The sequence below is a fragment of the Tachysurus vachellii genome, chromosome 7 (assembly GCF_030014155.1).
Source record: "Tachysurus vachellii isolate PV-2020 chromosome 7, HZAU_Pvac_v1, whole genome shotgun sequence".
Lineage (NCBI taxonomy): Eukaryota > Metazoa > Chordata > Actinopteri > Siluriformes > Bagridae > Tachysurus > Tachysurus vachellii.
The window spans coordinates 18,391,416-18,416,135 of record NC_083466.1 but is presented as its reverse complement, the minus strand read 5'-3'; the positions used below and the strand labels follow the sequence as shown (position 1 = coordinate 18,416,135).

General features: G+C 37.7%; 1 protein-coding gene across 1 annotated transcript in view; it reads left to right on the top strand.

Annotated features, from left to right (window-relative positions):
• The window catches only part of dnah2 (dynein, axonemal, heavy chain 2), a 119,874-nt gene that overhangs the window by 36,969 nt on the left and 58,185 nt on the right, over nucleotides 1-24,720 (top strand). Inside the window, exons 15-26 of the mRNA XM_060875481.1 lie at nucleotides 525-764; nucleotides 990-1,178; nucleotides 2,560-2,707; nucleotides 3,304-3,496; nucleotides 6,408-6,608; nucleotides 8,032-8,188; nucleotides 8,330-8,504; nucleotides 10,571-10,734; nucleotides 11,546-11,707; nucleotides 12,248-12,351; nucleotides 14,951-15,107; nucleotides 16,294-16,376. Coding sequence (XP_060731464.1) covers nucleotides 525-764; nucleotides 990-1,178; nucleotides 2,560-2,707; nucleotides 3,304-3,496; nucleotides 6,408-6,608; nucleotides 8,032-8,188; nucleotides 8,330-8,504; nucleotides 10,571-10,734; nucleotides 11,546-11,707; nucleotides 12,248-12,351; nucleotides 14,951-15,107; nucleotides 16,294-16,376 — 1,973 coding nt within the window. The remainder of the gene's footprint in view (nucleotides 1-524; nucleotides 765-989; nucleotides 1,179-2,559; nucleotides 2,708-3,303; nucleotides 3,497-6,407; nucleotides 6,609-8,031; nucleotides 8,189-8,329; nucleotides 8,505-10,570; nucleotides 10,735-11,545; nucleotides 11,708-12,247; nucleotides 12,352-14,950; nucleotides 15,108-16,293; nucleotides 16,377-24,720) is intronic.

Sequence of the window (24,720 nt, the reverse complement as noted above, 5' to 3'; positions counted from 1 at the left end):
ACACACACACACACACACACACACATTTATGCCATCTCTCATCATCAAAGCCTCAAAGCTCATTCGTTGCTACCTTCTTTATCCTATGAAAGCTATGAAGTCCAGATATGGGAGCCTGGATGTGAAGCTCTGAGTGAGAAGGAGATTAGTGTCAGTATGAGAAAGACTCATCTCAGGGGGGAAAGCCCAGAAACCCATAGACAGTATTTCTAAACACAACTGCTCCACAGCTTGCATGAGGAGCTGCAGTATTTAGATAATTTAAGGATAAGGCCTGTCTCCTTTGATTTGACTTGTGTATGTGGAGTTTGTGTTTCCTGAGGATTATGATGTGTTTCCTGTGTAGCTCGGTATAATAAATATATAAACCAGAAAAAAGGGTGCAAATAAATCCTGTAGGAAAAATCTTGTTGTGAATTACAATATGGATTTCTATATTCATTTACTCTTTCTTACACTATTTGCTGTATATGATTTCTCGCCTCATCTCTTCTTGCCTGTCCGTCTGTCTGTTCTGTCTACAGGTACAGTTGCTAATTGATGAGTATAAGGCTGCACAATTGGCCATCTCTCAGCGCTGCAGTGAGATCAGTGAGCTGTTGCTGGTGCATCTAGATGGCAAGACGGTGTACAAAGATCTGGAGTTCGAGCAGGTCCAAAAGGAACATCAGCAGAGCCAGATGCGCCGGGTGAATTCTGCACACCAAGATATCATTGACATCATGAACAGAATCTACGAGACCTTTTGCAACGATGGGCCAAAGGTGTGTGTGGGTTTGTGCTTTCAGTCAGACAGCTTTTTTTCTGTTTGTTTTATTTGTATGTGGGTGATTTTGCACATTTATGTATTTTCAGGTGAGTATAAGTGCATACTAAGAACAGGCACTTGACTCCACCAGCTTGTATGTGTGTAAATGTGTGCATGTCAGCTAGCAGATGGTAAGATGTAAGTATGTATGTATTTGTGTGGTGTGTGTGTATGTTTTCAGGTGCAGCAACACTGGGTGACCTACACTGAGAAGATGGATCTTATGGTGGTGGAGGCTTTGCGTCTGAACATTAAGAGCTCCTTACAGGCACTTTCGAAAGCAATCAATGGAGACAACAAGATGTCCCCTAATCCTCTATTCAGAGTACAGGTGGTTTTGATACAAGATACACCTGAGTCTACTGTGCAGGTACCAAAAACAAAACATACACACACTTATAAAGTACACAAGGAAATGTACAGATTAACATAATGACGTTAAAAAGAAATAAAAGATAATAGTATTTTACTTTACTCGAGTAGATGCTTAGATTATGATGTAGAATCATGTAACATGGTCATCTTTGTCCACAGAATTCATTCTGTGCCTTAATAAATACATTATGTTCACTTATTTCATTATTCACTACATTCTCGAAGTTCATTCTGTGTGAAAAGATTTATTTTCTAGTCGCAAAGGTCATTTAATGTCATTTATTTTTTTCTGTGTCACAAAATTTGTTCATGAGTCATAAAAGTTAGTCATTAAGAAATCATTAAGTAGAAAATCTCAGTTAAGAATATGTGCAGTTAAGTCACGAAAGAGAATGACATTTGCAAAGTACGTTTTTTTAGTATACTATAGTATTGACATGAGCTTTGGAGCAAATACTGTATGTGAGCAGGATCGTTTCACGAAGGGTCATGATAAAAAAGTCAGCACACCTATAAGGAAAAAAAATATTTTCTCATTTAATCATAAAAGAATGCTTTTATTATTATGCTGGACCCTGCACTCACCTGGTAATAGATACGTGGGATATACTAGCTGACTCATTTACTTATACACAATGATATGCCAAAAATATGTGGGATATATTTGTGTTTAAGATTGCAAACTGATGTAAACACTTGCTCATATTACATGCCATATTTCCTAGCCACACTAACAAATATAGATAATGTTATTTTAAACAGTGCCCAGGGTCATCCTGCAAAGACTGTGGGGCAAAACAAACACACAAAACCCCAGTGCTTTATTTTTTTATAAAAGGTGAATCCTTGTCTCATACTGTACATACAGATCTGCTGGTCATAGACTCAGAGCCATGGATTACCACGAAAATAAACCCAGAGCATATAGGCCCTGATATATTACAATGAAAGACAAACTTGCTGCTTTTCCATGCGGCATGGCCAATATTTCATCACTAACTACAACATACAACAACACGAGCTCCAATGTCAAAATCTATGTATTTATCTTTTAGGAGTAGATTAGTATATGTAGTCAAATGTATGTGTAAAATACTGTGCAAATAATCCTCCGTCAGCAAAAAGTGGGAAAAAGCAGAGTGAGCAAGACAGTGGGAGTTTAACTTGGACCGTGCTATACTGACATTATTCTAGGGTCAGTAATTTGTTTTAGGTAGAGTTGACATGGGAGTGCCTGAGGCAAATTGCTCACAGTGCCTCAGGGAAATAATAATCATGCAGGACAAGGCCATTGGCTCACTTTAGATGGTGCATTAAGTAAATGTGTGTGTGTGTGTGTGTGTGTGTGTGTGTGTGTGTGTGTGTGTCACCTCCAGGTGGGCTTTTCCCCCACTACGCAGAAGCTGTCTAAGATAGTAAACAGTATCAGCTCTCAGCTCTTGAACACTGTCTCAGACTTCAGACGGCTGCCTGACCTCTGCACACAAACGCGCTCCCAGAGAAAACCTGTCCACAGTATAATTGGTACATCCTCTGTTTCTTTACATTCCATACATCCTGCTCAGTCCTTAATTCATTCTGTTCTTGTGCTTGCAAAGACTCTCCTGTTCCTCATCCATCCCTTCCTCTTAAATCTTAGCTTCTGGCCTGAACATATAGTTGGACTAGTTGTGCATTACTTCATTTCCTTTACCCTGTGTTTCTCAGTCCCGCTATCACCTACATTAGTCCTCTGTTTCTTGGCTTCTACTCTACTCTTGTGTCTCTCTTCTTTTTAATAGTGTGTACTATACTTTACCAGGCTCTCTGCACTAAAGCTCTTATTAGGATGGACCTTACATGTAATTGCTGTCATTGTAGCACATAAAGAGATTTTTTTGAACCTTGATGTTATGTAAGGGTTTGTTCACACTTTCATTTGCACTGAGACTTCAGTATGAGTATGTGTGAACTAGTCTAGTTCCTGTGTACAAACTCTAATATTTGGACCCAGTGTAAAAACTGTCTTAATATTAAACAGGTGCAGTGAGTGGGAATGTGACCAAAGTCACATTTGGTGTGATGCTTTTATTCAAATGAGGTTATTTTAACAGTGTTATTTTCTCTTTCTGTCTCTACAGATCAGGATGAAGAGATATGTAAGATTAAATCTGCAATAGCTGCAGGTATGTTGGTTAATGCCACTCACCTGAAGGCCTACCTGACAACCTGGGACAAGTATCGTGAGATCTGGGAGGTCAAGAAGGACCCCTTCATTCGCCGATATGAGCGTCTTAACCCTTCTGTGCCAACTTTCGATGCTGACATAGCTAGGTGCTTCTCTCTGTCTTTCACACCCTCAAACCATTGTTGCTTGCTTGTTATTACCTTATTAGCACAAGTTTATATTGTTCATATACAAAAAGTTCTGTTTAAGGTTCTTTATTATTCTGCATTCCCTGGACTTGTAGCTCGCAATGCAGAGAATCATGTTGATTTTAGTTTTTTGCTAAATTTCCTAGTTTGCTCAGATTTCGCAGCTATGCAAAATGAAAGCCTGTGTCAACAACATAAAAGCTTAGATAAACAGAAACCTCCTTCCTCTAAATAATGATATAACACAAAACAACGGGTGCTGAGTCTGTCTACAGTAGATTATTGATATGCATTAGAGCTTGATGCGTTTCTGTAAAACCAAAGAGCTTGGAGTAATCCTAGATGTGAGGTTATTCTTTGAAAATTAACACCTTTAAAACTGCTCATCATAGCCAAACTAAGAAATATGCTTGCTCTACATGACGCTGAGAAACTGGCTCGTGCTTTCTGAAACTAGTTTGGAATGTCGTAACATGTTGCCATCTGTTTGCGTCTGTATGGAAACTGCAGCTTGTTCAGAATGCAGCAGCTTGTGTCATTATGAGGAAATGCAATTCATTGCACATTACCCGTGTGTTATTCAAGCTACACTCTGGCTGCCTGCAAAGTTCTCCATTGACTACAAAGTCCTGCTTGTGGTGTCTAAAGCTCTGAATAGTCTGCCATTAGTCCACAAGATTTGTCATCACAGACTTTGTTTTATCTCGTGTTCTTTGCGTTTTTTACAAAGGAAACTTCCTTCAAGTTTAATTCGGTGTGTTTATATGTTTATATTTTGCCGAATAGAACCTGCTGAGACGCAGTGATCAGGTTTGTGAGTCCTGCCCACAGCGCTACTACATAGAAGTCATTTATTATAGTCAAACTGTAATCAAAGTTTTAATTACTCACTACATTATTTGCTCCATTTGTAATGTGTGTTACAAATATTTAAGTGTACATCAACCGAACTGGCCAATAGATTTTTTATCTTCACACCCTTGTATGCAGATCATTGCCACATCAGCGCTGTGTGTGTATGTGTGTACTCTAAGTTTGTTGGCACACGAGTGAGCTCAGCACATCAATAAGGTCTGTGCATGTTTACGTGTTGTGAAGCACAAGCTTAATGAGCATGCTCAGACATTAATTACCTTCTGCAATCAGGTCTACGTTGTCTTCACTGATCTAGTTCTTTGCCCTTTAAAAGTAATCGATGTTATGAAAAATTGGACTCAGGGCTCCTTCACTCTGATGTTTGTCTTCTTACAACAAGTCAAACTCCGTCATTTTTTATGGACGTGCTGATATATTGGCCAACAATCAGTATTGATAAAGAAAGTAAAGAAGAAACCAGCCTAGAGTTTCATGTCAAGAAATTGCTGAGGGTTAGACTTCTACATATGTGTTCCTAATTTGATAAAAAACAATTTCTACCAATTACTTATTGGATTTTTTATTTTTTTTATTTATTTATTTTTTTTTGTGACATTTCTCAATTGTTGTTCTCTGTGGCATATACTGAACTATATAGGTACTACTGCAGCATTATGCTATGCCCTTTATAGTTCACATATATAGAGAATAGAAATTCATCTGGGATTAGACTGTGTTGAAAGGGTTTTACGAAAAAATATATTTCTGTTTGAAGATAAGACAAAGATCTTGAAGGATAAGAAATGTAGAATGAAATAAACAGTACTGTGGGTAAATAAATAACAGAAACAGACTAACAGAAGATCGTGATTAAATAGTTCCTCTCAAAAATTTGATGTTCATTTGATGATCATATAGAGAAGGTATCAAATTTAATTACAGGGTTATGTAAGAAAATATAATATAAAACTGCATTAATCCTTATTCAGATCATGTCTACGATAAAAAGGCATGTTCTGTTACTTGTGTTAAACCTGAGTCAAAAGGACGTTATCTTTAACAAAGGGAACAGGCTTGTTTAATTCACACTCTATTAAAATACCTCTTTGTGCTTGTCTTTCCCACACAAATATGCTCATTTATCTGAGGACCTTGTACATGTTTTGTTTTAGCAGGCCAGCTAGTAGTGATAGGCTTAAAAGAGTAACACACACAGACAGTTCTGTTAATGAAAATAACGCACATCAGGGAAGGTTGTGATACAGCACAACATCCTAACAGAGTGCCACTACATCCCCGAAGTGCAGCGCAGTCTGGAGTGTGTTATTCTACTTACACCACAGAGATTTCCAGTGTTCCAATGTTTTATTTATTACCATATGAAATGTCACACATTTTAACAGTGTATAGTTAAACTGTAATATAAACTAACTCTAATATAAACTAATATACTGTGCAGCATTTGAGTACAACAAAAATAGTTCCTGTTCTCACTTACATTCTCTCTCTCTCTCTCTCTCTCTCTCTCTCATATTCTGAAATAAATAAATAAACAAATGAGAGGCGGTCATTTTACTGAGAAACTAGGAAACAAATTTTCCAGTGCTAATAAACTTCACAAAGCACCATGACTGTTACAACATGCTTACAACGCAGACTCCTAACAAATAAGTCCCAAATTCAGTTATCATCCATTTGACTTAATCCATTTATTATGTTTCAGATTATTTTGTCTATCTGCTGTTCAAGTCCTTGTGTATGAGCTGTTACTATAGAAACAATGTTAATATTAACATATCGTTCATATTATAGTGTCTGAGTCTGGCTGTTTTAGAAAAGTAACGCATCTTCTGATCAATCGGAATTACTGTAAGCATTCGGCTGCTCTGTGAAATAATATTAATCGACATATAAAATGCAAATTGCGCATGAGGTTCTATCTGGTTTAAGGCTGTGCTATAAACATTGTCTTTTTATAAACATTTATGCAATTCCTTACTCTTTCTTTGTACAGGTACTCAGAGGTGGCAAATAACGTGCAGAAGGAGGAAACAGTGCTGAATGTGCAGTTTGTGTTGCTGGACTGCTCCCCACTGAAGTTCTCTCTGGTGCAGCATTGTAATGAGTGGCAGGACAAATTTACTCAGCTACTCAGTTTAATGGCTAGCACCAGACTCAAAGAGCTGCACCACTACCTGCATGACAGTGCACAAAGGTATTAGATACTCTAGTTTTCAGTAGGTTTTATAGAAATCCCGAACATGCTCCAAAGACAGCAAGTCATTTTGATTAATGCAGGATAAGTATTATGAAAATCACAGCTTTACCAGTTTATACATTTAATATACTGCAAGTCATATCACAATCACAGTGAAAATATAAAAAGGGAATCTGAAAAATCTGTCAGGTTTGACAAATGTCCTGGCGTTTTTAGGACACTGTGATGAACAAAATTAAAAGCAAAATATAAAAAAAATATTTTGGAATATATATTTTTATATTTTATGTGATTCTTTAATAAGGTTACAATACATAGGCCTACGTAGCAACGTAAATTGCGTGATGACCCCAAATCTTTGGCTTCGCGTCATGAAAGTGCCAATCAGCTCCCGCCACAGCCACAACAATAAAGCAGATAATTAAAATGGAAGAATTAAAAAATTAAGGTCGGGAATTTACAAAATCCGAAGAAAAGAAGGTAAATCTGCAAAATCTAATGTTTGGGAACGGTTCTCAGAAATTGTTGCAGCAGGAGACAACAGCAGTATCGGGCTACGTTAAGTGCAACTCGTGTGAAAAAATGTACAAACACGAGAGCCACAAAATGGGCACTTCCAGCATGTCAAGGCATATTTGTGGGGGGTCTAAGAAAAAGGACGACACGTCTCAAAATATTACCGCTTTTACCAGCACATGTCAAGTCCGAGGTTACAGCTGTGCTGGCCGGGTGCTCGAGGCTAGGCGAAATAGATTAAATCCGGGTACAGTGGATGCAATTCTTTTTTTGCACAGTGAACATAAAAATACTAAATGAACATTTCCGTGTGTTAAATAAAACAAAAGTTCAGTGTTTATGTGGCATAGGCTGTAAACTGTATGCCTATAAAAATCTGAAAAAGATTTAGTTTGAGCCTTTTTCTGTTTTTAAAATAGGCTACTGTAATTTTTTAGACCTGTAGGTGTTTATTTATAGGTCTTCTATAGAGATAATTACAAACGATGCTTTGTAAATATAGAAAATGTTTATATTTTGGTGTTAATATGACCATGCTGGTTTCTATGGTGAAATAAAACTTTCATTTACATTTCAATGCGTCTATTTAATGGTCGCGGGTGCGGGGCGGGGCGGGTTGTAAAAATAAAAACAGTGGCGCGGGGCGGGCTGGGGCGGGTCAATAATTTCATAAAAGCGGGACCCGCGGGTAGGAAAAAACCCGACCCGCGCATCACTAGCCCTGATATATATATATTTTTCCAAATGTTAGAACAGCATATTTCTCACTACAAAAATACAAATACAAATCATTATCTAAGGGCAATAATAACTGATTACATATATTAATGTATGTTTGTGTGTGTGTGTGTGTGTGTGTGTGTGTGTGTGTGTGTGTGTGTGTGTGTGTGTGTGTGCGGGCCAGGCTCTCTCAGACTCCTCAGACTCTGGATGAGCTCATTGAGAGCCTGAAGCTGCTAGACACTCTACAAGGGGATGTAAGTAAGACAGAGAGCCAGATTCCTCCCATCCAAGAACAGTTTGCCATCCTGGAGAAATATGAGGTCACAGTAGAAAGTGATGTGAGTGTCACATACAGAAATACCGACAACACACTCTCATGTATTTTCAGCAAGTCTATCACTGATGATGACCTTAGTCATCAATCACTCTTGGTATTCACTTCATTACCTCTTTTTTTTAACCTCCTCCTCTCTCTGCAGATTCAACAGATGCTAGAGGCTCTAAATGGCAAGTGGGTGTGGTTTCAGCAGGTGTTGATTGACAGCAATGCCACATTGAATAAAAACAAGGAAAAGTTCAAGAGCGGTCTGCTCTTTTCTGCTGAGGAGTTCAATAAGAAGACACAGTCTGTCATTCTTGAGTTTACCAACACAGGTACTGTAATATATATATATGCGCACACACACACAAGTTTACAGTCAAGAATAGGATGTGATGTGGCAAAGAAAAAGAATCGATAGTCTGATTTGATATGAATCCTTATTCAATACCTGTGATTTACTGATATTTCTATTTACACCTCTGCAAACACAACAATTTAGGATTTACAGTTATGCATTGTGGCATAATTGATTGCAGTATGAATATTGTATTCACATCCTGCTCATCTTTATAGGAGACTTATGGGTAGTAGCAGAGGCCTCATGCTAATCTTCTTATCCAGCACTTTAAAAGTGTCCATTGTGTGGCCAGATGAGAGACGGGCATGTTGTCGTGGTTATGTGTAGTATGCTGAGAGAGGCACGTAGAGCAGGTTGGTAGTCAGCTCTGACCAAAGCCTCCTACAGAGTGCCCTATATCTCTGCAGGCCTCCACAGCTCTTGGTCACCTCTCTACATGAGCCCATGCAAGGACGCCTTGCTATCACAGCACTCATGATGGGGGGCTGAACAGTGTGAGCAGAGCAGGCTACAGCCTTTCACCCACCTGCAAAGCAAAAAAGAGTTCTCTAGAGCCAATTAAGCATGGTGTAATTCCTCACACTTACCCCCCACACACTTTTTCTCTTTCTCCCTCTATTTATGATTCTAATTTGGTTTCTCCTTTCCACTGCTCCCTCTCTTGCTCTCTCTCTGAATGCTGTATGCTGTTTTGCTCCCTCATCACACATTCTGAGTGCATTTTTCCCCATCTCCTCAGTCCACCTCCTATTGTTTATCTCCTATTTATTCTCCACATCTATTAAAATGAGATTGAAAAGTTCCCCCTTTTTCCCCACTCATGTCCAGTGCTACTTTTCCTTAGGACTAACAACAAAGTCATACTGTGACGAAGGGTATCAAAGAGGACAAAGCACTTGTTCTACTTTTCTTCCCTCTTTTCTTATTATCCATTTGGTTTCTTTCTCTCCTTCAACCTTCACACCCCAACCTTCTGCTCTCCTGATTCCATTTTTTCCTTGATTGTGCATGGTTGTAGTTAACTATGTGAAGTCTGTTGCTTTTTTACTGCTCTTTTCTATGTTCTCTTTATGCTTTTACTTTTGTTTTGAAGTTGTTTTGTCTGTCTTATCCCTGATGAAGTTTAAGTTTTAGAAACAAGCATGATGAGAAAATATCCACATAGCTTAAGCAAACAACATTAATGTGGGTGAACGTTGCCATTCACCCACATTATTTCCCACAACTCCTTTTTTTTTTTTTTTTTTTTTTTTCCATAAACGAATGGCAGCTGCAACTTGTTGAGGATGGTGGGATTGTTTGGATTGTTCAGGAAAACAATGGCTGACTCCAGCAGGTTAATGAGGCCAGGAAGCAGCTTTGTGCCCAGTGAAATTAGTATTCCAGACATAACCAGTGTTTCAAAAAAAAATATCAGCCACTTAAGCCAGTACTCACTGCACAATCCTGTCAAGGTGCCGCCCATCCAATCTCATCTAGATTTCTTTATAGATTAACCTGTATCATTTCCTACTTAGCAGCTGAGGATGGTAAACATATTCTTAAGCCAATAATATACAGTGCATGATGGAAAAAGATGAACATTGTCCATGACAGCCTGCAATGCATTTTACTGATTCGTTGTCTTATTATGCTTGTGAGGATCGCCTATTGACACAATTATTATTGCAGCTATAATATTATGCCTACACCAAAATCTAACCCTAACCTTAATTTTAATAACAGCAAATATTTTGGCACTGTTTTTTTATTGTAATATAATGGGGAAAAGCCAGATGTCCCCTCAAGCCTGTCAGGTTTTCTTATTCTTGTAAGGACATTTTGAGATAAAAAAAACATACACACACACACACACACCTTAGATGTACTCATTTTGTCTTTTTACAGAGGCCTTTGTGTTATCCCTTGTTCTAGAAACTAGGAAAATATGTTTACCCTTTATTTCTTCATAGCCTTTTATAGCATGTTTATACATCTAAAAATGTTTTTTTTAATGTTAATTAATTGTGTGTGTGTGTGTGTGTGTGTGTGTGTATCTAGGTCCATTTAGCAGTATTGTAAGCTCAGGAGAAGCCCTTGAGTATATCTCGTTACTGAAAGCCCAGCTGGAGTCTCTGAAAGAAGAAGAAAGCACAATACGAAATGGCCTCGGTGTCTTTATGATTGATCAACCCGCTTCTGAAGACATACTGAGCCTGGAGAATGTGTGTATTAATTGCTTTTACTAACTTACTCATGTACTCGTTACTGCATAATACACACTTGAACCTTCCACTTTTCAATGCTTTAAAAAATTACTAGCTTCCTGAAAACAATGCCACTATGCTTAAGTCTCACGCATATGTAAGAATAGGAAACGCTGTAAACCAAATATGTCTTTGAAAATAATGAAATGAAATGCTTTTAACTATTAAAAATGCCTATAAAGGGCAGTATACGGCACAAAACTCAACATTCACTGTGACAGCCCTTTGTCTTTAAAATGCATCAGTAGGCTCAGGTACAATCTGTGCAGTTTTATATGGAAATTGGCTGGTAAGTTTTTTTCTTAGTGTCTTGGAGAATCTGTAGCCATTCTTCTGAAGACTTTGATTGTCACACTTGCTGCTGTTTTTGCAGGTAAACCCTGACAGCAAGTGTTCATTTCATGTCTGAAAAGTGGCCTATTACATAATGTTACCTTCTTTACTGACATACAAGCATTTCTCTGAAACAATTCAGTTTTGTTTGGAAAAGTTCTGTTTGGAAATCTAAAATGTTTTTCACTGACCAGAAAGGTCACAAAATAAACAAAATGAATATTACAATAATGCTTTGTAATGGCTCAATGACAGTAAGTAGTAAGTAGGAATCCTGTATGCTTTAGTTTGGTCATAGCATGAAAATTTATTTCAGCATGTTCTATTGTTTGTTCTTGAAATACCTGGTAGAACTGGAACATTGTGTAAGAAAATTTGTGTGATTTTATGTCTTTGTGTGTGTGTGTGTGCGTGTGTGTGTGTTTTATGCTTGTAGGATCTAGATTACCTGCAGCAGGTGTGGGGGATTGCTCAACAATGGGAAACTCATTGGAATGAATGGAAGTCTGAACAGTTCGCCACTCTACAGACAGAAAATATGGAAATCACAGCTCAAACCATGTTTAAGAAACTCCACAAGCTCAGTAGAGACCTTAAGGCAAGAATTCATTCATTAACAAAAATCTTATTTTACAAAACTCTGCAACTGTATAGTCAATTCAGTTCAGTTCTACTTAGACTTACTGTACAGTTTAGGTACATATGCCTTCCTCCCTACTGTACAACTACCACACACACAAACACATCACACATTTCCTACAGCAATTGGGCCAAAGTGCTTTTAAGCTCTCTCCCCATATACACACTCCACACTCTGTCTAACTCTTGATATACGTGCTTTTGTTTAGCTAATTATCCTCTGAAGCTAATTTAGTTTCACTTCTCAGTAACTTCGATGTCATTAGACTGTCATTAGCTTTAAGCAGATTAGAAACACCTGCATGATTGAGGCCCCCTGGGTGCACTTTTCAACTGACTGGGGATCAGTGGATCATGGTGCATTGCTCAGCTCTTAATGATTTAGCCTGCAGTAGGATAGTAATGATTAAAGTGTCTGCAGAGAGACTGATGGTGATGTGTGAGTTGGGTTTTGATGTACTGTTTTATAGTAGAGTTCACTGTTGATGTGTCATCGTAGGACAAACAATGGGACATAGTGGATTTCTCCAAGAACAGGATCGAGCAATTCAAAAGAACCATTCCGCTGATCTTAGACCTGAAAAATCCAGCCATGAGAGATAGGTGAGTCTTGCACATGAAGTATCCTGGCACTCACATACCCCTAGGGTTGTCAGAACAAATTTCACAGTTTAAATATTATTCCATTTTTTTCAAATCGTTTAATTATTAGAAGGGAGAAAATTCCTTTTCGAATGTTATGGATCTTAATCACTTGAGGTAAGATCATTTCCTAAATCTTTTGGTCACATTTACAGTAGGGTTAAATATAACAATGTATGGTGCATTAGTACAAGCTCAGGTCTTAAACAATTAAGTATTAAGTATGTTGAAAATTTAACCTTCCCACTATGTTCATGAAGCTCTTGTCCTAGGATCGACAGTGGCTTGTAGCACAGTGTCTATAAAACAAAACAGATCCAAACACAAAGAAGCATTCTGAACCAAAACTGTTTTTCCCAGCCACTTTATACACCTGAACTGTGTCTAAGACTTAAAATTTTATCATGGCTTTACTTATCTTCCAGATTATGTGCAGGATTTTTTTAAACGAAAATAGCACCTTTATGTGCTTTGTCGGGCATGACATAGATTCTACAATGCCATTATTTTATACCCCATGTAGGAAGCATATTTAGTCAACAGGAAGTCATTCAGGATTTTGTCTCTAAAGAATTAGGAACCATAAATGTTTAATAGTTTACAAATTACATAGCAGATGAATACACAATGAAACCCTGCTGTTAATTCCTGTTATGCCTGTAAGTCTTAATGTAATTTTAAAGGAATTTAATCACTATAATACACAGTAAGGTGACAGCATTATCACTTTGAGTGGCTGCCTATCAGCCACTTATCCTTACTAATGTGCCTTCACATAAGTTCCACTTCAGCCATGTTGCTTGCTGTGTGTGCAGAAATCCATTTTTAGTCCATCTGTGTAACTGGCTCTCAAAGCTTCTTATCAGTGGTCAGTTAAATAGTTAAGGCCTTGGTGGAGTGAGCTGCACCGAATCACTTCACCCTCTCCCGCCCAGTAATAATGGTTCCTACTCTTCTCCATATGAGCCCAAGTCACTCCGGCTCCATACCTGTGAAGACAAAACGAAACATTTTTCCATGAACACATTTATCTATTTTTTGCTTGGACATTGTCATACTTCCTGTTGGTTCTCAGATTGGCAGTGGCATTCCCAAAACAACGCCTCAGCCAGCCCAAACAGGCCTGTTTTGACAGCCCCAACAGAGACAGCCAAGACAGGCACAGATCTCTTCTGATAGCAGGCAGCTAATAACCACTGATGTAACACTCTGCAAGATGCTTCCTAATATTCCCCGGTAGCCTAGTGTGCACACAGGGGAAATGTGTGATTGTTGTGGAGTTATAAAAAGACATGGGAGCTTGGTAGTCTTGGAATCGCTTCTTTAAATGAGATAGCAACCAGATGTGCTGAATGATTGTAACATCTCTTGTTGGTGAAGTCTAACTTTTATGACTTGTCATTTGTAAACTACTATATGTCAATCATGGATCTGTGAGACACTCATGGAGTGTTGATGTCTTTTTATTTTCTTGTTTTTAACTCACCATGGGACATATTTAGTCCTGTCAAAGCACATTTCACTCTTCGATTGTAATAATATGTATTTAAAAAATGTATTTAAGAGAAAGAAATCATATTTGAAGTGGTTCTACTTTTAGCAGTTTTGATATTAGATTTGATTTGTTTTACCTAGAAAAACACAAATAATTTTAACCTAAATAACCTAAATAAATGTAACCTTTTCGTTAAATATAAAAACAATAGTTGCGAATAATAATACACATAAGTAATGCCTTTGAAAAATCTCCAGTTCAGTCTAAAATGAATCTGAAAACTTACTAGGAATAAGACCTGTACTCAGAATCGGTGACTTAATTCCATAAATGCACCAATGTTTATTAAGTGTGATAAAAGCAGGAGCTTTAGTTTTCTGGGTGACCCATTAAAATTACCCACAGCATCTAGACCACCGCATTTAAATGAAAATAGTTTCCTTCAAGTTCATAAATGGGAGATTTAATGTGTGGACTGAAGAAGCAGATCATTTTTGCTCTTTAATATGATTTAACGTAAAAGCAAGAGACAATTTAAAACTAAGCAAATAAAAAGACAAACTATCACAATGATATAGAAATGATAAACTGGCAAGCATTCAAATAAACATTGAGAGACTAGAAGGCTTTTTTGCTTAATTTAATCATATGGCTTCCACTTTCATTATTTAGCAGTGTATAAAATAGCACATGCTATTTTTCTGCATGTTAAACTAGAAGTACAGTGGCAGAAAGCTTGATATGGAAAAATGCTGTTTCTACTGTTTCTACTACATTATAGCTCAGACTAAACAGGCAGTTATGTATGCAATTATCATGCTTTCAATGTACTATTTTGTTGTCAAGTTAGTAAAATAATGGCAGTTTCTTTCATTTGATTTGCTCTTTTGTAAAAAAAAAAAACAACAAAAAAAAAAAACATGCTCGTGATTTTAGTGATGAACCAACCAAGCATTCTTGTAATTCTGTATAGCATCATGTGTATTAACATCTAACTCTCTGCAAGCCCAAGCCAGTCAAGTAATTTATTACATAGTTTTTCTACTTAATGTGTGTATGCTTTAGGCACTGGAGTCAGATTAAGCATGAAGTGCAGCGCTCCTTTGACCAGAACAGTACAGAGTTCACGCTGGAAGAGATTGTGGCACTGGGTCTGGATCAGTATGTTGAGCGCATCTGTGAGATCTCTGCAGCTGCCAGCAAAGAGCTTTCCATAGAACAGGTAAAGTAGTACACCTGACCTAGAGCATCGTCGCACACAATCTCTTCTGCCTGTGTATATGTTTCCAGTCTTTTTACACCCCACTCCTGCTTTTTCATCTTTTTCTTTCTTGAGGTAGGTTCACTTTATTCACACTTTTTATTTTTCAGCGTTCTAACGCTCTGTTTACTCACATAAGGCTTTGATGATTAAGTTAAGCTTCCATGCTTATAGCTCCTGCTCCAGGGCTTCCACTTTCCTGGCCACCAAATTCCCGAAGTCCTTTAAATGTTAAAGAGAAAGTAATTCACGAGTTAGATGGCAGAGGCCATTGGAAAAAATGTCAGCAAGTGTCCTATGAGTGACCTTCGGTAAATATCCTACTTAAAATGCCTTCAGTGGTTCAGTTAGGGTTTGATTTTATGAGTAGTAGGTTAGACAGAAGATGAGGATCAGTCAGTACAGTAAGATATTAGGGTCAACATTACTATAAGAGTTTACTGTTCAGAAACTGATAAGTGATTGCCCAGAAGGCCTGTGTGTGCTGCGTAGTAACTGACTGAGAAAGCTCTCCTGGGAATGCAGCTGTAAGTCCTATGTGGTGGCCATGGGGGAAATGAGCCCTGCACTTAATTTCCTGCACATCAGCCCTCACTGGCCCTGCAGAGGAGAACCAAGAGACTCTTCCTCTGACTGCCTGTCAGCCAGGAGACTGTGGGAGTCTCTCTTCTTCTCCTCCACCCTCTCATTCTCTCTCTGACTTGGGATTCCCAGACGTGCTGCTCTGTGCTCACAGAGGTTACGAAAACACAGCAAGCAGCAGTGGGAGGACGGACTTGTTTGAAGAGCCTGGAACCCCCCAAAGCATAGCACAGTTCACTTGGAAGTCATGTTCAATAGAGAGAGAAAATGAGAGAGTGAAAAAAAACGAAGGCGAGAGAATAAATGGGAAGTGACACCAGTGCGTTCCTCCACGTGGCTGGTGTTTCGAGAATGATCTTCTCTCTGATGAAGACAGGAATCTGCTGTTAGTCAGATCAATGGTCTCCTCCTCTCATAAAGTTCCTGAACCCTCTTGCAGGCTGACAACTGCCTACTCAGCTCTGACCTCTGCCTGTATTCAGAACAAAGGTGGGAGGTGCCTTCTTGTGTTGGAAGTAATAATAGCTCTCTGTTAATTCTTGCCTTTTATGTTTTTTTCCCACAGTCACTGGAGGGAATCACTAAGACCTGGGACGAGATCTCCTTGGACATCACTCCCTACAAAGACAAAGGTCACCATAGACTAAGGTGAGGAAGGGAAGGTTAAAATTCAAAAATCTGAGGGTCAACAGGTCTCAGGCACTCGGGTGCACTTGACGAGAAGCAGCTAAGAGAGTTAATGAGATGGTAAAAGCTCTCTGAGCCTCCTTTCATTTCCAGTGAGAGCTACTGCATGGCTCCATCGGGCCGGATTTAGGGATGTTCGTGCTATAAAAGGCAATTAAGATAAATTTTTGTTCCTCATGTTATCAGCATGTATTTCCTCCGTTTAGTTATAAGGAAGCCTTCTAGTAGATAAAATAGTATGAGCTTGTACTGGCTGTGAATGTCATCAGTAACCAATGACATGGTTAATGAAGCTAATCTGAGACACATCTACCAAAGACATAAATGGACAGAAGCCATATTTTAGTTTAAAGTTCTGTTTTCTTGTTTGGCTGAAAGTACAGTCATTTTTCCTTAAAACATATAGTATTAATTTGCTTCCCTTAGCAGGTAGTTTTCATTTTTCAATTTTCAAAATGCCAGATGTTTGCAAAGCTTCATCGGGAATACAGTTAAGAATTTAAAATGTGAGTAGTTTTTCGTTACTTTAAGATTCATTTCGTTGCTTATTTTCCTGCTTCCACCGATATGTACATCTGTCTGTCCAAGATTCTCATTAGTGCAATATCTCAAGAATGAGTGGTTGAATGTTTGTAAGATTTATATGGAATTAGCACTGGAACCAGCAGATTAATTGATTTGATTTCTTAATTGATCCAAACAAGGTCAAAGTCACAGCAAAGCCAAATTTTTTTAATTAGGGTCGCTATTAGCTTTATTCATGTTTGAGTATTGTAGGCGTAACATTAGTAAGGACAAGACATGTGGGTGACACAAGGCATCCTCATTGACACTCTTGGCAATCAAGTTGTAATAGATCTAATGTAGCAGAAATCGCTGAAATGAAAGAGCTTTTTATGAGCAGGTGTGCCCAAACTTTTGACTGGCATTGTAGTTAACACATGGAAATATGAAGCACTCCCTGACAGAAATATCAAATGTCACAATCTGTGTTTTTGTGGCGCTTCAGCAGAAATGGATCCAGATGCTACATATCTCCAGAGTGACTTTTTCTGACCTACTGTTGTACAAAAAAAAAAAGAACTAACAAATAAAAATCCAACTTACATCACACACACATGCACACGCTCTGAGTGAGCATTCCACCCATCCAGATCAATCAAAGAATACTCTTGGCCCACAGGGTACGATCTGTTGAGTTATTATCTTTTAAAAAGCAGAAACACAGTTAGGGAACACACTATGGAGCTACATGTGTACACATCCACAGCTACACAGCCAAACCAGGCCATAGCTACAGTTTGTCTTGTGTACCCAGTAGTTATAGCCTTAGCCCTTTAGCAGCTTTCTCACCTCTTAATTGGAGAGTTGTCCTGATTGACTTTGCCTAATTGATGTATTGAATTATTTTTACCACAGCCTAATTGAACCATAACTTTCATGTGTTCTTAGTCGAAGGGTAATTGGCGGTTTTGTGCAGAGAGGAGAGCTGGACGTCCACAGAGGGCCCATTACTGGCTTCATCAGATGCAACGTTATGGTGCCTTAATGTGAATATATTAGCACCAAAGCAGGCCAGCAGCTTAAAAACACTATTTCTCAATATGATGGAATAGTGCGCTGCAGGGGAGTGCTGCTACATGCAAGAGCACAGTATTTCATGTGGCATTTTGATATTAGTCTGGGTGACATACCTAGCAGCCCCCTAGGTAATGGAAAGGGGGAGAGAATAAAAGGAGAGATGCAAATTGAAAGAGGAAAAGAAAAATAATTTAATAGTGTTAAACAGGCCAAGCTACATGGATTGTATAAGCAGGTGTTCTCATATTTCTGCAGCCAGTCTGAGTATCCAGACTAGGGTTATTTTATTAATATATTTCTATAAACTATTGAAATGCAAGACACATTAGGCAAATAGTACCAACATATTTATTCACTGGCGCCATTACTACTTTTTATTTATTCATGAACATTTCATCTAGACAACCCAGACCAGTTAGATAGTGTTAATATGTAAGGCATGCAAGACAAATTTATTTGTATAGCACAATTCACATTCACCAAGGCAACTCCAAGAGATTCACAATGATCGAGCAAAAATACAGTTAAATACAATTAGCATCATAAAGTATAATGAGAGAAGAGGAAAAATAGGTAGAATAAATTCAAACAAGGGAACAGTACATATAATAACACTTACAGACAGACAATAACACTTACAAGAGGGTAGTGTATTTTTTTTAGTATTTAAATAAAATGTTCCTTTCTCAAAATATAATAAGCATAACATTAATATATATATATATATATATATATATATATATATATATATATATACATATATATTAATTAATTAAATATATTAAATATATTAATATATATAATTATATATATTATATATTATAATTAAATATATATATATTAATATTAAATATATTAATATATATATATATATATATATATATATATATATATATATATATATATATATATATATTACACACACTTAAAACTGCTGTTTAGTCTGGTGTGATTTATGCTCGGTTTTGAGTTTTCTTCAGTTTAATGTAACTTCAGTTTAATATAACTGCCATGGTTTTAATCCCATTGAGCTGTGACCAGTCAATTAGACTTGTCAATATAATGCATAACTAGAACACAGATGCAGTTGATAGTTGATAAGGATCTACAATGTCTTTACATCATTAAAAATATTGAAATGAACTTATGGATGTTCAGCTACAACTTACAGACCCCTGGGATAGCCCAGACTCCCCTTGGTAAACCCTGACTAATAAAACATAAAGATTACATCACCCTCAATAATAAAATCTTTAAAAACCAATGCACAGGTCCACAGGAAAGCAAGACAAGATTCTATTATTTAGCACTTGTCTGTCCTTAAATAAATGCTCGGGGACAGAGAGAAAATCTCTATTTGGATCAATTTAAATGATAATATTAGCATTTTGTTGTTTGATTGGGATCATCAGGGAGTTTCACACATCACAATCTATTCTCAATTATTCAAACAAGCCTGAGAGAAATGGAAAAGAGAGATGAGAAACTGTAAATATATTGCAGCCAAGCACACACTCTAATCTAATGGAGTCATTTGTACGTCAGAAAAATAGACCCTGGACACATCCATATTCAGTTTGAAGCGTGTACTTGTGCATGGGCTGAATTAGGAATGAGGATAATTGAAGGATTGTTTGTATTTTCAAATGTATTTATTTATATAAATTACTGTAGTATTGCCAGGATGAGGAACGAGACTGTATGTAAATATGTTTACATACAGTAGTCTTTTGTGTGCACTTGTTTGAATTGCACAGTGTGCTGATGTGGTTCTGTACAGGCTTTTGTTACCTGGTGTATAAGTCTGTGCTCTTGTGTGTTTAGATTAATGAAATGTGTGGGGCGTGCTGATGGTAAAGCCCAAAAGGCTACGTCTCTGCTTTCTAAGCTGCCATCCTCCTACAGTCACAAATCCCAACCACTCCCACCTGAGAGAGAGAGAGAGAGAGAGAGAGAGAGAGAGAGAGACAGGCATGGGTTGCTGTCACACTGACAGTTAGGGAGATGGTGAAAGAAAAAAGGAGGCCTAAAAAGAGAGAATGAACGGTAGATGCTTGGAGCTTAAAGTGGTCCCTGTGACACGCCAATCTCCTCTTCTATTTATAGTGGCAGTGCAGTGAGAGGCCGTTCATTCGCTCTGTACCTTTTTCCCATGAATCTCTCAGCTTGTTAACACACAGATCCCATGTAGGAAAAAAGAGATTCCATCAGTGTTAGCCTTTCTTCTCCTTCACATTTACCTTTTCTCTCTCTTTCTCTCTTCCTCTCTCTAAAGCATACTCGTTAGTATTCAGGTATGTGCTCTCGGAGACAGAATCTATTTCATATTACTGTGCCTCACAGTAACGGATGGTAATGTTCTGAGAGTGCAATGATCATGCTGTAGATTACATTGAACATTATGTGTGTAGATGTGATTATGTGTATGTTTGTGTTATTGTGGAATGTTTAGACACGCTGAGAACAGAGCATACAGCTGTCAGATTCTTAGAAGAGTTGCACTTGAATTGTAATTACTGATGTAAAAATCTTTTGTCTTCATGCAGGAATATAGTTGTATATATATTTAAATGTCAGCCTTAGTTAAGCCAATTCCTCATATGTGATACATGTAAGATAAATCATGCAAAACTTACATGCATTAGTATTACATGCATTACCATTTTAGGACACATACTTACTTTTTAAACATTATTTTAAAAAAAATACACAGAAACAAAGCCTATGAAATGTCACATAGCTTCACATATTCTACACGATACATTTACTTCTACCTGTGATTTCTACCCATGATTCATTTACTTTCACATCTGATTTCTACCCATGATTCCTTTACGCTCACATGTGATTTTTTATCTATGATTCATTTACATTTGCAAGTGATTTCTACCCGATTCGTTTACTTTAATATGTGATTTCTATTCATGATTCATTTACTTTAACATGTCATTTCTATCCAGGATTTATTTACATTCAATGTGATTTCTACCTAGGATTCATTTTTTAAACCTGTGAACCCATTGAATTCATGATTCATGCATAAGGGAAGAGTGTTTCATCTTTAAATACATATAAATAACACTTGCATGACACATGCATGCACGCACATGCACTACATCTAGTCACTAAAATGTTTTGTATTTAAACTAAAAAACTGACTTGGTTCTAAATCATTCATTGGCGTCTAGCAAAGATATTCCTAGAAACAAAAAGCAAATCAATGTCTAATCCTGAACCTTATAATTCTCCTGTAATGGTTTAAAATAAGCTATTTCTATTGGATTAGCTTAGATTTTACGGTTGTGTTCAGTGTATCACACCAATAGTATCTACCTAGCAAAGATGAATATCAATCACGATAGCTGATATTCATCAAAATGGACAAACCCTAGCCATATCCTTGACCAACAACCGAAGACTGGTAAATTAAATCATATACAGGAATTGGTGCAAAACCCGAAACAACAAAAATGATTTACTGCTTGCAACTGTTATTCGAAAGAAGCTTATTTATAGCTAATGGAATTTATATGAGGTTGGGTTACATTTAACTGGTAACAAAATTAGTACCTTGGAGTAAATGTAACTTAACTGTAAATGTAACAAAATGTGTTTCTTTTATTTTCATCAAGTAAAAACAGTCCAAAAATATTTTCTTATTTTGTGTATTATTATAACAGTACAACTCACAGGACGTTATAGTGTCATCGCTTCTAGTACAGAACAGGCACATACAGAAAACACACTTCTGATTGAGCCTTCTGATTAAAGTCATTGAGGGATATTATGTGTTCTCTCTGTGCTCTGATATCACATTAGAAGAGCCTGTGTGTGTATGTGTATATGTGTATGTATGTGTGTATGTGTGTCTCTGTCTCTACACATGAATTTGTGCTTACTGTATTTATTCTCCAAATTCAACATGAGTCCTCAAATTATAACTCAACCCAGGTTGAGCAGCTCTCTCTGAATTATTGACGTTGATTTGTGTCTTTATTATGTCCTTAGTGAGTCCAGACCACTGGTATTGCAAGGCACAACACTGCCACCTAGTGTGTGTGTGTGTGTGTGTGTGTGTGTGTGTGTGTGTGTGTGTGTGTGTGTGTGTGTTGTGAGTCCTGTGTGTGTTTGAGAGCTGACTTCATGTTGCTATTTTGCTGTTGCTTCTGGTCTGGCCATCTGCTGCAGATTAGAATTAGACTTGCGGCCTAATTTAGTTAGCATCCCAACCCAAGCTTGCTGATGAGAAGGAGGAAAAGAGAGAGACAAAGGGAGAGAAAAAAAAGGAGAGAGAAAGAGAGAGGTAAAGGGCTTTATTGGAGACACTGCCCAGATAAACTTCCCATTTGATGGTGGGGGAATGGAAAAGATCTTGATTTTCCAGCTGCTAACACTCCTTTCCAAGACACACACACAAATCACATTCAAGCAGCTTGTGATTTGTAGTCTTAATGGAAAGAACAACCGATACATTTACATTTATTTATTTATTTTTTATTATTTTGAGAAGCTTAGGGCCCTTGTTGTAACATTTGTGAGCACTGGCTCAGAGTCTTATACACTGAGCTGCCACTTTCTAAAATAGCTATGAACTGAACTTGAAAGAACACACGTAAAAGTTGTGCATCCCAAAGTGACATGAAGAATATAACATTTGTAGAAACATTTACTGTGAGCAATTTCTATTCCTTATCTACATACACCTTGCTCTACCTGTTGCATCCTGCCCTGTTCACACACATTGGGTTTTTTATTCATGGAAGCATCTTCATTTTTTCTTCCCCAACATGCGATCGATTATAGTTGTTTCCTTTAAAATATGCAGCTTCTGTATGCATCAGTACATTCATTCACTAGAATCTAAATGTGTATATATGTGTGTGTTTTGTGGTGCGGGCACTAAAAGGAGTTATTAATGACACAGAAATAGTAAAAATAGCAGTGGTTGTTGTGTAGGATTCAGTATGTGGTGTATGGGATATAGCTAGAGCTGCTGCTGTGCATTGAGCTCAAGCTTTCATCCTCCATCCAGTTTCTACTCTCACTTGCTGTTCCTCTGAGACAAGTTCCAATCAGCAAACACACACACTCACACCCTGCATTCCACAAACGTGCCTTAGACATCAAGTCACACACAATCACTCAGGTAATAAGCATTATCACACTCATGAGTCTGCACACACACAGTCAGATCTGGCCTTCTGCAGACAACTGTAATGAGTGTGACCATATGTGTGTGTGCGTGTGTGTGTCCACGTGCGTGTGTGTGTGTGTGTATGATATACCTCTCCCTCTGGTTTTCTCGCTCTGTCTCTGTGTGTGTCTGAAAAAGTGAAGCACTTATCCATACCACATTGCCTCTCTTCCCTACGTTGCTCACCATACAAGAGTGTAGGAGGTAATTGAGTGTGTCTATTTAGGAAAGAGAATGAATGCGGCTACTTCAGTTCAGTGCAAATGAAGGTTAAACACATTTCCTGTGCTATTAGTCAGGTGTAGGGTTTTTTTTTCCGTTGTTTTTTTTTTTAATTTTTTTTTACAAAATTTGTGAACAAAAGCCAAAGCAGAATTTTCTTGGTTAATATGGGTTAAAGTAGATATGCTGTTGCGATTTGTAAATACAAAATCTCTTATCGTTGTGTTAAGAAAATGTATTTGACCTTTTCAGGCAAGCAATTTAATTAAGCAATTAAAGAAACATTCTAGCAACCTAGTCTCTATCCATTTAAAGTGCATATGTGATTGCCACAGACAATAATTTCATCATATTTCTCTGTAAAGAGGAAAGAATGGAAAATATTACTCTGAATTGTGTTTATCATGGAAGTATTAAGACTATATAAAACAGAAGTCTACAATCATTACCCTCTGGGCATGGGATACGATGACCTAAAAGAAAGTCTTTAAAAAAATTGCTTTGTTTCATCTAACTTTCCAGCACTGGAGCAATAATTATGCTGCCTCTCAGGTTTTGTTGGATCAGTTTGTCATCAGCCAAATTTTATACTTTGAGTTTATTTTAGGACACACTGACTATGTTAGGAATGGGGTTGGGTAGCGTTGTCTCAGTGCTGCATGATCGCTGGTTCGATCCTGAGCTCATGTTACCCTCTGTGTGAAGTTCTATCCTCCATCCAGGGTGTATTCCTGCCTCACATTTAATGTTTGTTGATCAGGATAAAATGGTTACTGGAGAGGAATGAACGAGTTCACAATTATTTTTGACAGACACATTCATGACAGTGTTCTACAGCCATATGTTGCATGTTTGGTGTAGCTTGTTCTATTTCTCTGCATATATCTACTCTGCCTTATTTTCCTGCCTCTTAGACCCCCCCACCCACCCCTCTTATTTTCCTGTGATGCCTGAAAATGATTGGTGCATCCAGACTACCATGACAACCTGCTCTGCCTTCATCTTGCACCCCTTACTTTTCCTTACAGAGGGGCAAAGTGTGTGTGTGTGTGTGTGTGTGTGTGTGTGTGTGTGTGTGTGTGTGTGTGTGTGTGTGTGTATTTATATCCTGGACATTTCACAGTGGGGCTTCAGTTACAGTAAAAGGACATTGGTGTTGAAGGGAGTACAGGAAAGAAAAAAGCAATTTGAAACAGACACACACACACACACACACACACACACACCTGCAGCTTCTATGGATCGTGTGGCGTTTGTGAGAATAACGTCACCATATCAGATTTATACTTTATGATGATTCACGTATCT